The 17401-nt window shown below is 42.7% G+C and overlaps 1 protein-coding gene across 3 annotated transcripts; it reads right to left on the bottom strand.

The window, feature by feature from the left end:
* Positions 1 to 13556: 13556 nt before the first annotated feature.
* LOC148020269 (tetraspanin-7-like) lies at positions 13557 to 15971 on the bottom strand. Of its 3 annotated transcripts, none has more exons than XM_087700933.1 (2): positions 15003 to 15971; positions 13557 to 14135 (listed from the first exon to the last, which is right to left on the bottom strand). In XM_087700933.1, exons 1-2 carry the CDS (start codon positions 15669 to 15671, stop codon positions 13845 to 13847), a joined length of 960 nt encoding a protein of 319 aa, XP_087557059.1. In that variant the 5' UTR covers positions 15672 to 15971; the 3' UTR covers positions 13557 to 13844. The 3 variants fall into 3 exon arrangements, with proteins under 3 accessions (XP_087557059.1, XP_087557060.1, XP_087557061.1); XM_087700934.1 differs by having other exon boundaries at positions 13968 to 14131; positions 15003 to 15970; XM_087700935.1 differs by lacking the exon at positions 13557 to 14135 and adding an exon at positions 14328 to 14878.
* Positions 15972 to 17401: the final 1430 nt, after the last annotated feature.

Genomic DNA, 17401 nt, shown 5'->3' with positions numbered 1-17401 from the left:
GCACGAGGTTTGGCCTTAGTTTGCCTTATCTCTTTGTTAAATTTAGTGATTTATCGCTTTCTATACATCAAAAAATCATAAAATGAACCTCTACACCTATGCAACGCAAGCAATACCTAAACGTAGGGGGTTGGGGGTTTGAATGGTGTGATTTGTGTGCTGATTGTTGCTGATTTTTCTAATGCATACCATGTCATAGAGTCCGTGTTATTTTAATTAAGAGGATAGTAGCACGAGAGTGGTCTCGGTGCTATCCTTTCATCGCTGCAATACGTTAGAGAATAATGCATTAAAAGCCTAATTGTGCACAAAGCACGTTTCTGATTTGAAAATTATGTTTGAGCACTTTAAAGATCATTCACTTTGCATGTGCATGACGATCATGGTATCGGAATAAAAAAACATGGATGCATAGCACCTGTTTTCAAAGAAACATGGTATATCTCCTGGATAACGTTTGAAAATGAAAAAGTTGAGTTTGTTTGTTTGTTTTATATGTTGAGCAGCGCATCAAGGGGCTAATCCCTGCGATGTAGGAGAGCTACAGTGGAGCCGTGGTGTTTCTACCGAGAGGTCGCCTCCCATGTATGTGATTATCGTGGTATTTATTGCCAATGTGTAAGGGTTGTCCCTCTGTGGAGTTTATAGAAAGGGAAACGTTGGACTACAAAACTATAAAACTATAAATGCATGGATTAGGCTTTAGGACAATTCGTCCTTTAGCAAAACAGATTGACGCTCCTGGTCCGCCAGGAATTTGAAGAGGAAGCACCACAGGGAGAATGGCAGGGGGAGGAAGCAGAACTTGAGATCGAAATGGACCGATTCAGGGAGGATGTAGTCCCACAACCCCCCTCGCCGCAGTCTCAAGAGCCACCACAAGAGGGCCCATCTGCGGAAAGATAAGCCGCATCTAGGGAAAGACGCAGAAAGCTAGTAGATGAAGCCAGGAAATAGCTGAGAGCCAAACTAGCCATGCTGTCGTCCGCACCCCTCCCACCTTGCCTTGATGATATCCCCGCGGGATTCCATGTAGAACTGGTGCTGTGGAAGATACAAGAACAAGGAAAGGATCCATTCACCTTTAGTTTTCTCCTACCCAACAGTCTATGGAGGGTCTTTTCGCTCAAGGTGATGGATGAGGTGATCGCAATCAGTGGCCGATTGGGGCAAAGATGGCTAGAAGAGCGAGAAAAAACCCCGACCTCTTAGGGCACAGAAGTGGCTGTGGCAGAACAAAGTTTTTGAAGTCCCACACATTGTACAGGGCTACAAAAGCCAACCCCTGTGGAGGAGGCGAGTATGCGACATCAGTATGCTCGCGTGGATGGCGTTTTGTAACACCCTGCCATTCGAGTGGAACAACCCTACCTACATGGCATACCCTCGAAGGGTAGGGGTGGATTTTGATGCCACCCTCCACGAGCGGTACGACTTTCTTATTATTTATAACTCTAATGTAGTATCCTTCGAGCATGCCCTTCTCTTTACCTCCGAAAGCCTAGATGATTCTATGACATGCTCTCTTGTGGATTTTTTCCTCATGCCCTGACCCCACCTTTGTAACAACCTGTAATTATCTTAGGTTACTTAAGCTACTCCTTAAGCAGGACCCGACTCCACAAGAGCGCGACCGACCTCCCCTCTTCTTTGACCCTAACGCTATTGACAGTTGCACCATGGTTCGTCTTATGATGAGGGCTAGTCTCCTCCCCTCTTTTTGCCTAGCCCTCCTAGAAGATATGAATGACAGCCAATTCACTAGGTGCAAACACCCTTTCCTCTCCACCACTTCTCTTCATGTCCGCATGAATTTGAAAGATTACATGCAAAGTCACCAGTTTTTGAGCAAATCCATCCGACCCCCTTCCCCTTCTCATTCAGATGAAGACAATTAGGCTTGACTGTCATTCCACAACTGCAAAAAAAAAAAGAATAACATGAAAGGAAAAGCACACAAGCACTCACTTGCAGAAGCACTTAAACACCCCATAGAGCACTATCACTGCACCTAGGGGTTTTCAAGTTAGACGTGCCCGGTGGCTTCGGTCCGCTCCTAACCCCCCTAGCCCTTTTTGCTTTCCCACTTCATGCTTAGGGCACATCAAGGGCAGGACATACCTAGGGAGCTAACACTTAGACATGTCACCCTAAGCCACTTGCACCGCACCTCCCTTAACACAAATGGGGTCCTCAAGTGTGGGACATTACCCAGGCTTGCCTGTAGTTAGACCCACCTTCCCATTCCACTAGCACGAGCACACTGCAGTAACACAGTAAGGTATGTTGAGATGACAAGCTCAACACATGCGGACATTGATGATGGACCGCCTGGTTAGACGGGTTCACACGTCTACACTTAGCACGTCGGTGGTCATTATGACTCTCACATGGCCACTGACTCATTACTTATTATATTCAGGTTGTTACACCTATTTACAGCTGGCATAGTTATAGCGCCAGTCGACCAGTGTAGTCGGTTATGCATTGTTTGACTTAGTAGGCCACTTTCCTTTTATGTTGTATCTTATGTATACTTTGTGTACATTGTAAAGTGTGTGGAAGAAGAAGAAGAAATCAGCAAGAAAACGTTTTGGCCTCCATCTCTCTTCTTGTCTCTTGAGTGAGCTTCTCCTTGTGCATTCTGTGTGTGTTCGCGCAGCATCTTGAGCAACCCCCTCCACCACGCGATTCTTGACATGGTATCAGAGCCGCGCCATTGAGAGAGGCTGATTTCGAAGGTTGAAGCAAAGGAGAAGAAGCAAGGTTCGAGCAAGCAAGCCACGGGTAAGAAACTCTCCCATCCTTCAACTCTTTCTCTTGGATAGTGCCTGTGGAGGCACCGGAAGCAGGGCAGAGCAAAAATCTCAGATTGCAGTGAGATTTGGTGTGCGCGAAGAGCGCTGTGTATTCTGCAGCCGCAGTTATTTTGGGCATCTGAGGCCGTTTCAGGGCCCATTTTAGAGCTGCAAGGTTGCGGACAGCAGTTTCAGGGTACGCTGTGACTTCGACTGTATTGACCGAACGTGGGTGCGCAGGTTACAGATTTCAGATCTGTAAGTTCAAAGGTGTTTACCAGTGAGTAAACACAAGGTTTATTTGCAAACTGGTTGCAGATTGCATGTATTGTTGAGCAGACAGTGAAAAAGACTGTCTGGTGTATTGCTGTGCACTACAGGTCAAGGGTTGCAGAAGATTTGCTTGCTGTTTGGTATTAATTTTGTGATAATGGCAGAGAACAGTGGAAGCCCCATCATTGAGAAGCTCGACAAGAACAACTACCCTTCATGGAAGTTCCGTGTCACGAACTTCCTTATTGGAAAAGGCCTCTACGAGTTCGTTTCAGGTGAAGAAAAGGAGCCGGAGATGAGTGATCCTCCAACTGCAGAAGAGACAAAGGCACGGAAAGAATGGAATGCAAAGGATAAAAAGGTCATGTATTGGTTGTCTGCAGTAATTGACAATAATATGCTGGGACACATTAGAAATGCAGAGAATTCATATGCAGCTTGGACCATACTTGAAAGTATGTTTTCTGTAAATACAAAGGCACGAAAGATTCAACTCAAGCAAGAGTTGAATACATTAAAGAAAGGGAAGATGTCTATCAATGAGTATGCACTGAAGGTAAGAAGCATTGCAGATGCATTGGCAGCGATTGATGCAATGCCCGATGATGATGATTTGGTGTCGTCTACCTTGGGTGGACTTAACAATGAAAAGGCTTGGAAGTCTTTTGTAACTTCCGTATATGTCAGAAAGCCATTTCCAGATTTCGATGAATTGGTCTCCCTTATGATCACTGAAGAGATCAACATGCAGAGTGAGACATCTGAAAGAAGTGGTGAACAGGTCCAAGCTTTCTACTCCAGTTCTGGAAGGGGACGTGGCAGGTTCTCTTCAAGAGGCCGTGGTACAGGACGTGGTAGTGACAACCAGCAAAACAGATTGAATCAGCAATTTGGCGATATGCAGGTTTCAGGAGGTCGTGGTAACTTTAGAGGCAGGGGAAGCTTTAGAGGAAGAGGTGGATGGCAGAACAGAGGTTCTAACAACTCTGGTATTGTGTGCCACTACTGTGGCAAAACAGGTCATATTGCAGCCCAATGTTATGCTAAGAGAGATGATATCCGCAGTGGTAAGTTGCAGCAAGGAAACTATGCATCGTCTTCACGACAGAATGAAGACAAAAATGAACGTTTGTTCGTTATGCAGCATATGCTGAATGCTGTTACAGGAAAGGGAACACATGAAGATGTTTGGTACGTTGATTCAGGTGCATCCAATCATATGACCAGCCATGCAGAATGGTTTGGAGAGATGCAGGATTTGCAGAATGCAGGTTATGTGCAGACGGGTGATGACTCATGCCACCCAATTTCACACATTGGAAAAGTTCCCTTGTCCTTGCATGATGGTAAGACAAAGAGTCTTTCAGATGTATTGCATGTGCCATCTATTACAAAGAACTTGGTGTCAGTCGGTCAAATGGTAGAGCAAGGGCTGCAAGTCAGAGTTAATGCAAAGGGCTGCTTTGTAGAAGACTTCAATGACAAGTGCAGGTTGGTAGCAAAGGGAAGTAGAGTTGGACGTATGTTCACTCTAGATGCTGGAATTCCTACTATGAATGCGGCTATGTATGCCAAAGGAAAAGGTGTTGTTGCAGACATTGAAATTTGGCACAAACGCATTGGACATGCAAATGTACAAAGGTTGAAATTAATGCAGTCCAAAGGGTTGGTTACAGGTTTGCCTACATTTAAAGTTGCAGAATTTCAGAAGGTATGTGAAGCATGTCAGTTTGGTAAGCAGGCAAGACAACCCTTTTCACATGACAGAGATGTAAGCAGAAATATCCTTGATGTTGTGCATACAGACATTTGGGGGCCTACACAAAATGTATCTCTTGGAGGCAGTTCATACTTTGTCACATTCATTGATGATTGTTCTAGAAAGCTGTGGGTATATTTTATGAAGGAAAAGAGTGAAGCATTTGAGCACTTTAGAACTTTCAAGGCTGCAGTTGAAAGAGAAACAGGCTTGAAAGTAAAGTGCCTGAGGTCAGATGGAGGGGGAGAGTACCTCTCAAATGAGTTCAGTGATTTTCTGAGGTCTCATGGGATAAAGAGACAGTTCACATGCAGGTATACCCCACAGCAAAATGGGGTTGCAGAAAGGAAAAATAGGCATATTGCAGAAGTTGCACGCGCCTTGATGGCTGAAAAGAATATGCCTAAGCATTTTTGGTCTGAGGCTGTTCATACTGCTGTTTATATTATGAACAGAACTCCCACAGCTGCAGTTCATGGTATGACCCCCGAAGAATGTTTTACAGGTAAGAAGCCTGATGTTTCACACTTGAAAGTATCTGGCTGCATTGCGTATGTTCATGTGCCAGATGAGTTGCGGAAGAAACTGGATCCAAAGGCTGAAAACTGTGTCTTTATTGGATACTCTTTAGAGCAGAAAGGGTATCGCTGTTACAACCCTGTCACATGTAAGTTCAGAGTGAGCAGGGATGTCATCTTTGATGAAATGAGCAGTTGGTATGCATCTGGTGGTGATGCATTGGATGTTGATGATGATCATGACACTCATGTGCAGGCTGAAAGGCAAGAATCGCGGACTCTTAGTGGACCAGAGACATCATCTGGTAGTCCTTGGTCTGGGAGACTAAGGAGTACCTCTACATCTTCGAGTGCATCTAGTAGCACTACAGGTAAAGACAAAGGAAAGAATAAAGTGTCAGAAGGCATTGATGCAGTTCTTGATGGAGACTCCAGTGGCTCAGAGAGCTTGGATGATGAGCTTGGCATTCCTTCAGTGAGGACTCCAGGTGTGCAGAGAGCACATGTTAATGCAAAGACTCCATTGAGTGATCCAGTGGTACGCAGGTCTAGCAGGGTGAGATACCCTGTTAAAAGATTTGGTTTTGAGGGTTATGCAGCTCACCATTATGCTTATATGGTGAAACTAGTTGAGGATGTTGAGCCCACATGCTTTGAGGAGGCTGTTGGTCATGCTCATTGGGATGCAGCAATGGATGAGGAGATGGCTGCATTAGAGGCCAATGAGACTTGGGATCTAGTATCATTGCCGAAGGGAAAGAAAGCTATTGGATGTAAGTGGGTTTATAAGATTAAGCACAATGCAGATGGTTCTATTAGCAGGTACAAAGCTAGGCTGGTTGCAAAAGGCTATGCCCAGACATATGGCATAGATTATGATGAAACCTTCAGTCCAGTTGCTAGGATGGCAACTGTCAGATGTGTGATTGCTTTGGCAGCAGCCAAAGGTTGGAGGTTGCAGCAAATGGATGTAAAGAATGCCTTCTTGCATGGTGATTTGCAGGAAGAAGTGTATATGGATCAGCCATCAGGTTATGAAGATTTAGAGCATCCCACATATGTGTGCAGGTTGAAGAAGGCACTCTATGGGCTCAAGCAAGCACCTAGAGCATGGTCTGACAAGATTAGAGAGTATCTTGTCAATATTGGCTTTTATGTTTCTGATGCTGATCACTCACTTTATGTGAGAAAGGGAGATGCAGGTTTGGTTATCATAGTCATCTATGTGGATGACTTGATTATTACAGGTGACAATGATAGTGGAATTGCTGAAGTTAAGGGCTATTTGAAGATGAAGTTTGAGATGAAGGATTTAGGTGAGCTAAGGTACTTCCTTGGCATTGAGGTGATCAGATGTGATGATGGTATATGGCTGTCCCAAAGACAGTATGGTTTGGATATGTTGTCCAAGTATGGTATGACTGCATGCAAACCACTTTCAGTCCCGTTGGAGCAGAATGTAAAGCTGAGTGCTGATGTTGGGGATGAGATAGAAGACCCTACTATGTTCAGGAGGATAGTGGGGAGTTTGATCTACATGACCATTACAAGGCCAGACTTGAGCTACGCTGTTGGTCTTGTGAGTCAGTTTATGCAAGTACCTAGAAAGCCACATTTGGATGCAGTCAGACGCATATTGAGATATGTGAAGTCCACATTACATTATGGACTTTTCTATGAGGCAGGTACAGATGTACAGGTGTTTGGATACACAGATGCAGATTGGGCTGGTAGTATGTCTGATAGAAGATCTACCAGTGGATACATGTTCTCTCTTGGTAGTGCAGCAGTTGCATGGAGCAGCAAAAAGCAATCTACAGTTGCTTTGTCGAGTACAGAGGCTGAGTATAGAGGTGCTGCTGTTGCAGCATGTGAGGTAGTATGGCTGCAAAAGCTATTGGCTGATTTGGATGTGCAGGTGGAAGGTTCAGTTGTCATTTATTGTGACAACATGAGCAGTATACAATTGGCTAGGAACCCTGTGTTCCATGCCAGGACAAAACATATTGAGGTACACTACCACTTCGTGAGAGAGAAGGTACTAGCAGGTGAGATTGACTTGGTGTATATCAGCACACAGGATCAGATAGCTGACATCTTCACGAAGGCATTGGGTACAGAGAAGCTTCAAAAGTTTCGAAGCTTACTTGGAGTTGCAGAGATGCAGTTGAGCTTGAGGGGGAGTGTTGAGATGACAAGCTCAACACATGCGGACATTGATGATGGACCGCCTGGTTAGACGGGTTCACACGTCTACACTTAGCACGTCGGTGGTCATTATGACTCTCACATGGCCACTGACTCATTACTTATTATATTCAGGTTGTTACACCTATTTACAGCTGGCATAGTTATAGCGCCAGTCGACCAGTGTAGTCGGTTATGCATTGTTTGACTTAGTAGGCCACTTTCCTTTTATGTTGTATCTTATGTATACTTTGTGTACATTGTAAAGTGTGTGGAAGAAGAAGAAGAAATCAGCAAGAAAACGTTTTGGCCTCCATCTCTCTTCTTGTCTCTTGAGTGAGCTTCTCCTTGTGCATTCTGTGTGTGTTCGGCGCAGCATCTTGAGCAACCCCCTCCACCACGCGATTCTTGACAAGGTAGACACTTCCCTTAGGAAGAGCACTGCACCTTCTCCTTTCAGGCATCACACAAGTGGCAAACCACCAACTTCGGAGGCCCCCGTCAATCACTCGCTATCCATCTAGCTTCCCCGACAAACATCAGCTTTCACACACACCTGAATCTACATATGGCCCTTCCCTTTACACCATCATTGCCCAAGTGCCTACCACAACACAGAAGTGCCATGGGACTGGCACCCGTCTCGGAGGGGGGTAATGTTAACCCCAAGTCGAAATGGCAAAAAATGGTGAGATGGGTGCCCATGGGATTTTAGGGTTTGTATATAAAATTCAAAAAGTGAATGGAAGCTCATTCTATGGTGTGTGGCTAACAAGAGCTCTCTTCTTCTTCTCTTTTTCTCTTCTTCTTGCTTGTGTGTGCTCTTGAGAGAGGGAGTGTGAGAGTGTGAGAGAGTGAGTGTGTGGGAGTGAGGGATCAAGAGGGTGAAGCTCTTCACCATCTCCTCTACTCTTCTTCTCTTATCTTCTCTTCTCTTCTCTTCTCCCGCGCGCGTGGCTATGGAGGATGGAGCTTGGGGATGGAGGAGGCTTGAGGATGCTTGAGCTAGCATCAAGAATCGTGGAGCTACCAAGGTGTGCAAGGGAGGAGGCTACTCACATCGGCATCAAGGTAAGCTCACTACACACGTAGGATCGACGGCGCGTCGGCTAGGTGAGATTTAGCCATTAGAGCTTGTTTGAAACACTTGAAGCAATAAGCGGTCCGTGGGTCTTGGTGGTTGAGTGTGAGCTCCCACTACAGGTAGGTTTTTGGGTACCGAGACAGGACTTGAGACTGATGCCATGTTCTCCTTGGGTCATTACGCTCAACTCTCTCCTTTTTACACGCCCGAGTATGGAAAAGTAAAAGCCTAACAGAAGAAATGTGCTAAAAGAAAATATTTCTTGATCATGCTATAGGAGTCCTCACCTAGTAGAAGCTCCTGGTTGAGTTGTCCTTAGTTAGGTAGGTAGTTCAGACCACCGCTTAGGATGACCTCTTTGATAGTTATTTTTAGCTTGGCCGTGTTGGAGCAGTTGGTTAGCGACTGGCTTCAGACTTTCTGTCAGATTATGCTAGGCCTACTCCTCATGGATTTCATGCCTTGGTTTTGTCAGGGGGTAGGATATGAGCTGTGATGTGTTGTGTTGGGTAACTTTTGTATCACCTTGATGCTCCATTTTTTTATTTATGTGCAGATCTCTTCGTGGGATTTGACGGGCTGAGTCGCCCTATCCCGTGGTTACCAATGACAGATGATTTTTGATACCGAGAAGTGCTTAAAAATAGCCAAAAATTACGAATTTCAGGGGAAAAATAGACTTCGTCGAAGGCGACAGTGGCAATTAGTATGATTTTAAGCAGCAAGTCCCTAAAGCACTAGTGCTAATTTTAATGGAAAATCAAATGATGGCAGATGGCCGAGCTGGAGTTTTCCTAGATGCAAAATGACGTCAAGAATCCAACGCAAGTAAATGGTAGAAGATGAAAGCTCACGTGCACTTAATGATGTAGGGAAGCTGAAGGATCAGAGATGGCTATGATAGCATGTTGCAAATTAGAGTTAGAAGCCCAAGAGTGTGTACAAGAGGGAGAGAGAGAGCTCAAGTACAAGAAGAAGATATTGTTTAGTAAGTTGCTCAAGGTACAACTAGTGCACTCTCCTCAATTGTGAGGGTGTATTTTAGGCTGTTTATATAGACTCTGGAGAAGTTAGGGTTAGGGTTTCCCCTTGCTCCCTTGTCCTCCAGTCCATTTACACCTAGCTACCCTTATCCTTTCCAGTATAAGGAGAGTTCACATGCTTACTTCTCAACACCTTTCTACTATCCATCTACTTTTACAATTTACACAAGAGGGACCCTAGCGCTCTTTTACAAAAAGTTTTGGAGGCGCCTCGTATTTAAAAATGCACTTTTGCCTTTGTGTTAGCTTTTGAGGTCGCCCTTATGCTTTCAACCGTTTCCCTTCCTGCTTCTTACATTGTGTCCGATTTCCTTCTAGCCCGCCTCTTTTAGGTCCCGACTTGCATTTCTCCACATTTTTCACTTTTTCTTGTGCCACGGTTAACAATCACACTAGTCGTAGTTCTATTACAAATAATGTGCTTGCAAAGTTGATATGTGGACAAAAGCCTATAATGCCAATAGAGAAAGTTGGAGCTAAATGGAATGTATTATGTTGAAAAGAAGCAATGAGCAAAGAGGAGCTTCTTGCCCTACAAATTAGATAGTGAGATAGAAGACCTAATGATATAGAGCTTGCAGTGATGAGATTGAAGGAAGCTAGGTTAAAAGATAAGGGCAAGGTTGATAAAAAGCACAGACTCCATCCAAGAGCCATGGAAGAGGGAGATTGTGTGTTTGTATACGATAGTGGCACGGATAATCAGTATAACACCATTTGAAGATTTCAAAGAGGTAGTTTGGTCCTTACATTGTGAATCATACATATCACAACGCTACTTATTCTCTCTATGAGCTTGATGGGATGTAGTTGAAGAGAATTCTATAACTGGAAAAAAGATAAACTTGTTCAAAAGAACAGATTCTACCAACTATGACGAGGATGAGCATGACATTGAGAATACTCATGACAACATAGAAGAAGCAGAAAAAGAGAACAACAATGAAGATGTAGAAGATGGTCTTGAACTTGCTAAAGATTAAGAGATGTGGGATATGTTGGAGGAAGTGCAAGTTTAAAGGGGGGTGGATGTCACGTGACCACAGGTCTAGTAGAGGAAAGTAATGGAAGGGTCCATTTACATTAGCTTTACATGTATACATATGGATCACTAGCTATGTGTGCATCGAATATCAAGCCAATCAAAGAATCTATGCCTTGAAACTATGCATAACGTCTTTACTTAGACAAAAAGAGGACTTTACTTGAGTGTTAGGTATGCTTTTTGGGGGATAATACTATGTGGGAGAAAAAGAAAATGTGGAGTTGCTATGTTATAGGCATGTACTTTGAAGGGATTTTCATGAGAGGGTTGCTCTAGGTAGGATACAAGAAAGAAGCATTCTACAAGGCATTCTTTACATGTATGGAGCTAAACATTGAGAGATACTTCAAGGTTGATCAATGGATACTTTGAAATTTCCTATATATTGAAACATATTGTTGTATACGTAGAGAAACATGGTAGCACTACTATCGTACTCATTTACCTACAGTTACTGCTCTTGAATTACTTGCTTGGAAGAGATCTATGGACTTTTTGGATACCAATATGTATGTATGCTATTATAATGATTAGAGTAGGGATTTGAGGAGTTCTTATGGATTTGCTCCTAAATAGGGAATTTTAAATGCGTATGAGTTGTTCTACCATAGGGAAGCACTGTTGTTATACATATTCTCCTACAATTTTATGCTCATGAAAGCCTTGTTTTGGGAAGAAGAAGTAGATTGTTTTGTGGTCTTCTTGTATATATGTTGTCCTCAAAGCAAGAATCTGGGAAGTTTTTTTTTTGTTAAACTTGCCCTTATGCATGGATTTTGTATGTATCTGGGCTATATAGAAGAAGGATGCTCTATAGAATGTTCTTAAATCATAAAAGTGTTGTATGCTATCTACTCATAACCATAATGATGCATATGATTTTGGGTTGATATTAACCATGTCCATGATGAAATATGGACCCCATAACTTATGTCTATGCTTGTTATGATTTAGATTTATGAATCATGGATGGTTTTATGAAATATAGATTGGTTTTGAACCGTGTATCTTGAATCGTTGTTTTGTAACTATTAATTTTTCTCTTCTTTGTTACAAGATTGGAATTGTTTCTCCCTAGCTTGAGCACTGCTCACTTGAGCTTTTTTGAGTTTTGACCACACACAGAAAATCCTTGGACAATGTTTGAAATTGAGTCTTCATGATGTTGGAGATTGCTTTGATGTCTTTTTCTATCAACAAGTTATTGGATGCTTACTTTACAGATCCTTTATTATAAGGCATGGCAATTGACTTGCAATCTCATGAGTCATAGTTGAGAAGGTTTATGCATACAGCTCATCACATGTCATCAAGCTTGAGGACTTTAGTATACTTATCTCTTTTTTCTTTTTCACTTTTTAAATTTGAAAGAACTCCATAAAGGGAAGATGACCATGAGAGCTCTTTACACGGGAGGGCACGTTACCTTCATTTTTTAAATTTCAGTTTTGGGAGGAGAGAACTACAAAATTGCGTGCGGTAAAGATAGGTGGCCATTTGAATCAAAGGTGGGATGGTGGTAATTAGCAAAGCTTGTGGCAACCATGTCATGTGCCATACTAACATAGTTGTAAGAGAGGTTGCAAGGCATATAGGAAAAAGGGAGCATTGCATATAGGAGTTGGGTATGTTCTAAGGTTGGAAGTAAAGGGACAATGGCAATTACTCAAGAGGGTTGGGGGGAAGCCAAGAGGAGGTCCTTGAGAAAGATAAGGTTCTAGGCCATCAAGAGCACAATTGTCATACCAATTGTTGAAAATTTTGATCAATAAAGGTGAAGACAACATAGTTTTCAATGTTATAAAGAACCAGAATATTTCAAGGGATGGGTATCTCCAATTGGTCCCATTTGCTATGGTGCCACATGATGGGTGGAAATCAAGTGCAAAACAAATTAGGCAAAGATGTCACTAAGGTAAAATTTCCAATAATGGGATCTTACCAAAAAGTGATGTTGGATTTAGGGTTGTAGGAATGCAAACACACATCTTGGAGAAGAAGAAGCTTGAGATCTCATAGCACAAAGTGTATTGAGAGATAATAATGTAGAAGATTTACAATATTAAGTTTCCCCTAGAGTGAATGGACTTATATACAAAGGCAATGAAAGGCAACCTGCTAGTGAGGGAAAAAGTTCCTTGATGGTCCTAAGTGTATCCACACACATTATTGTCAAAATATAATAACAAATCCCCCCTAAAAGTGATGCGATGAATAAGAGTTGACACTCATGTATAGGGAAGTGCCAAGATTGATGAATTGTTATTAATACATAAAGAGAAGTAAGTCAAAAGGTTTGTGAAAAGCTTTGAAATTCTTGCATGACAAAGCCTTTGTGCAAAGATCTACAAGATTGACGTGTTTTAGCATGTAGTCCAAGCTAATCTTTCCTACGAAGTATCTCTGCTGCCCGAGTTAATATTAATGTAGGCCTCAGTGTGCTTAGTGCAAGCATGAAACGTTAGGTTCCATGCAAACTGCCAATGCACTTTGACTATCAGCATAGATGGTGATGGCAAATGGTTGTCCAACATCCAAATTAGACAAAGACATTTGAGTCAAACACACTAACCATAGCTATGAAAGATACCTTGTAGTCAACTTCACAACTATAAATGGCTACAATGGGTTGCTTCTTGCTCTAGCACAATATGCATGAATCACCAACCATGAATCAAGAACCACTTGTGGATACATAAATCTTGTAGTAGTAAGCCTAGTGAGAATCTAAAAGAGCATATAAATATAGTTAAAATGATCACCCCTTTGGATAAAACAATCCAAGGTGCTAAGTAGCACTCAAATTGCAAAAGATACAGTAATATGTAGAGCCTATTGTTGGCCAACTTCATCATTGGCCCCTAGCCCTTTTTCCCTCTATTTTTATCACAAAAATATAAAAGTATTTAATTCGTTTTTGCTTTTCTAGGTTGTTTAGTAACACAATATCTAAAATCTTCCATAGAATTAGAGAGCTTCATTGAATCATGCATAACTTGATAATGTAAGATGTTGCTTGTTGTAAAAATTGCTCATAACAATGGGTTTTGCAATTGAGACTTGATCAATAATAGATGCCTCGTATTTAGAAGTCATTCCAAATGGAATTTCCTCTTAATACTTGAATATATGTATTGCTAACCATTTTCATCATCGTCGCTTTGGAAAAGGCCACACCCACAAAAGGCATACAAACTAAGAATGACTACAACTGAAAGTAAGAGCAATGTGCGAGCTTTCCTCCATCTTGTGATAGTAGCTTGTATAACCCCTGCCTTGCAAGAGTTGCAATTATAACACAATGTGGATGGTTCATTGCTCCACCTTTTACAATCCTCATTGCTAGCATCTATGCTTGAGCCCATGGACCAATGTGTGGCATCCATGAATGTGAAATTGCATGCTAGTGGCGGCTTGCAACAACCTGACTACATAAGAAAAGAGTACCAACTAACTTTAGGGACTAAAGAAAGTGAAATCATTGCCAAACTATTGCATAGCAATTGTTCATGAATGTTTAGGTAAAATGTGGGAAAGACATATGCATTCGACTATTTAAATGGTCTACACAAAAACTTGCATAATACCTATTTACTAATACAATCCAAGGAACCATATGTACAAAATGGAAAAAATGAAAGTAAAATTATGATCTTGTTCTCAATGTTTGCATTCCAAATGTTTGGTTCCATTTAATTAAGACTTAAGAGCGATGCTTGCATGGTGAGCTCCCTACAATGTATTAATATGTGCTCCATCATAGTCAAAATAGGAGAGCACATTTCATCCCGAATATGTACTCATTTTCCATCAACATTTTACACAATATTTTGTCCCAAACTCCTTCAATAAGAAAAGGTAAGGGCCCTAAACATGACACTCAAATTTGATATAATTTTTGTAGGATGATATCATAACACTTCATGATGATAAGGAAGTCGATGTCCGTTCGTATGGTTGGACTTATTGTGGGGTGTGCATTCCCCCTATACTTGGTCTTGGCACACAAGTGGCCTTGGTGCTTGAATATATTGCGAAGTATGCATTGGTGTCCTCCCATACTTGGAGTCGGTGCACAAACCACCAAGTTTAATGTATCTATGAGAGGGAGAGAGATAGAGAGGAGGAGGAAGATTTTTACATGGGAGGAACAATCCCAAGTTTAATGTGCCTGCGAGAGAGACGGGGTGTGGGGGTGCTTAAGGCGGTAACTATGAAGGTTGCGCCAGAGATAATCCACTAATCAAAACATTTGCACAAGAAACCGAGACAACGTGGGCTGTTTGTGGATTTACCTGAATGGAGGACAAAAGGCTGTGGTCATAGAGGGTCTGATTGGAGCCCCGGTAAGGCAATCGGGAAGAGCAAAACCCCCATCGCTTGAGGCATTCCGCAGTCCTCGGACTCCAGCGATGGGGGTCGTTCGCGCGGTGCCTCCACCACTTGGAGTAATCCGACAGCAGGAACTCGTTGAAGGCCATGCCCGGCACAGCGTGCCCTCTCACGGGAGACGAGGCTGAGGGCAGCCTGGTCACCTCCAGCGTGAAGATGGTGAAGCAGCACAAGACGAGGAGCACCAGGAAGAGGCCTATCAGGTGAGCCCAATTCAGCTTCCTGTCGTCCAGCCAGGCTCCCAAGATGCCCACAACGGAAACCCCCACCAGCATGCAGCCCATCGCCAGGATGGGGCCTTCCAAGAAGCCCATGCATGAGCCCCCCCCACCAACCCTTGTCAGCCACAATGCCCCCATCACTATCATTGCTACGCCCAGCATCAGCTCCACAAACTTCATCCAATGCCCATACATCGACGGATTGAACCGCATCGTATCCGCGCCATTGCCACCGCCGCCGCCGCCGCCTGTGTTGCGGACACCAACAGCGCCGCTTGCGCCACCCCCTCCTTGGACCGCCGCCTCCTCATCTGCCATTGACACCCCTCTCACCCCCGCATTGGTCACCATACATTAAACCCTCATGATCATTATGAATTTGCAAACTGCCATTACTAAACTCATATTGCATTGCCAAATACATGCTCCAGGTCCTGCTTTCAACATATCTTGCAGCCTCTTGCGTATCCTCAGAAGAGCTTGCTTGTTCCACTAATGCAGTTGTGATTCATACGCATCTTGTAAAGGCTCATTCGCTCGCTTAACTTATGTACTCAAAGCTTGTTAGTTCCGGATGTGAAGATTGGTAGATGGAAGGTGCAAGGAATGGATCACACATGCCAAGTGCAGAAAGCTTCGCTCTAAAGATTGGTACAAGAGAAGAGTGCTTTTAAGGAAAAACAACGACGAGTTAGTTCACCAAGACGTTAATATGCAACACACTCAAACCAAAGGGGCTTTTGTTGCAATCTTTAATAATGCGTGGGTGTTAAGTAATTCAGACGGAAAAAAGGGATCTTGAATTAGTGACCCCAACTGTAGGAGACTCCAACTCACTCACACACAACCAAACAATATTATTATTATTTTCTCTCTCTCTCTCTGTGTCTCTCTCGGCCCACAAATTTTCAGACGTTCAACAAGGTCATGGCGTCTTTGTGGACACACAACGAAGGAAAAACGCAGAATTAGGATTGCGAGTGCAAGCAGGCCAGAGATAGGCGTGGAAGGATAGAAGCAGGCTGCTCGAGTTTTTCTTTGGGGCCGAGAGAGAGAGAGAGAGAGAGAGAGAGAGAGAGAGGAAGAAGAAGAAGCAACCCCAAATGGTTAGCCTAGCCTTGTGTTTATGCAACCGTTGTAGCACACTAAACCTTGTGTTTATGCAACCTTTGTAGGAGTGAGTGATTCCCTCTCTACGAGAGAGAGAGAGAGAGAGAGAGAGAGAGAGAGAGAGAGAAGGGAAGGGGGGGGGGCGCGGGGTAGCTTTTGGCATATGTTTTTTAAATATTAACCCTCACATTTAGGCTGAGGACACACTCATGTAAATTAACTCGTTTGTTTTGCCACAAGAAGTTGCAATATTTGCCTTTGCAAAACTTTAGGGTAAAAGGACCAATAAAGTGACACCTCCCCAAAGGAAAATGCACCCCATCCCAATTGAGTGACAATATTACAAAGATGATGTAGCTTTTTAAGTTACTTAACATTATAATATAGGTTTTTTAAAATTACAAATGACCTTAATGTGAGTCAAAAAATTGAGCCATGTAAAAGTTTTAATTTTTTATTTTATAAAACCTTCAAGCAATACATCCTTGAGTGTTAGTCTATTGGCCCCTCCCTATCACTCTTTTATGAACCCTTCATTTATAACTAGGGCAACTTGATAAAAATATTGGAATACCCTAATTTTTTTAAATGAGCTCCATATGGTATAAATAGTTCAACCATTGAAAAGAATTTAAAGAACTCACTTGGAAAAAAAAGTTATTGTGTGGAGGATTTTTAGATAACACTCTATTGGTCCCTTTATCCCAGTCCTTGGAATGATAGCCATGACATTACCAACTGGCACAAAAAGAGATGCACAAAATTAAATTGCTAAGAGGCAAATAGGATAATTGAACTAGATGGGGTAGGAAGAGTGTCCTCATTTTTTAGGTAGTCCCTCCCTAAGGCCCCTTATAGACACATTAGGTGGGGAGCTACTTGAATAGAAAGTTGAAAAAAAAAAACACACACACACACACACACACACACACACACACTTCGTTTTTATTGTTTATGTCTAATTTAATCGT

The sequence above is a fragment of the Lygodium microphyllum genome, chromosome 19 (assembly GCF_053477565.2).
Source record: "Lygodium microphyllum isolate KBCC chromosome 19, Lygodium_microphyllum_v1.1.10, whole genome shotgun sequence".
Taxonomy (NCBI): domain Eukaryota; kingdom Viridiplantae; phylum Streptophyta; class Polypodiopsida; order Schizaeales; family Lygodiaceae; genus Lygodium; species Lygodium microphyllum.
Note: the sequence above shows the minus strand (reverse complement) of the source record. Positions and strands in the feature narration are given on the sequence as shown.

What these genes read in the sequence shown, in the direction of transcription:
- LOC148020269 (XM_087700933.1), bottom strand. Translation starts at nt 15,671, where the DNA reads ATGGTGACCAATGCGGGGGTGAGAGGGGTGTCAATGGCAGATGAGGAG. An exon ending in GCCTTTTGTCCTCCATTCAG is followed by an intron (nt 14,136 to 15,002) that starts GTAAATCCACAA and finishes TTTCTTATGTAG; the next exon opens with TCAGGTTGTTGCAAGCCGCC.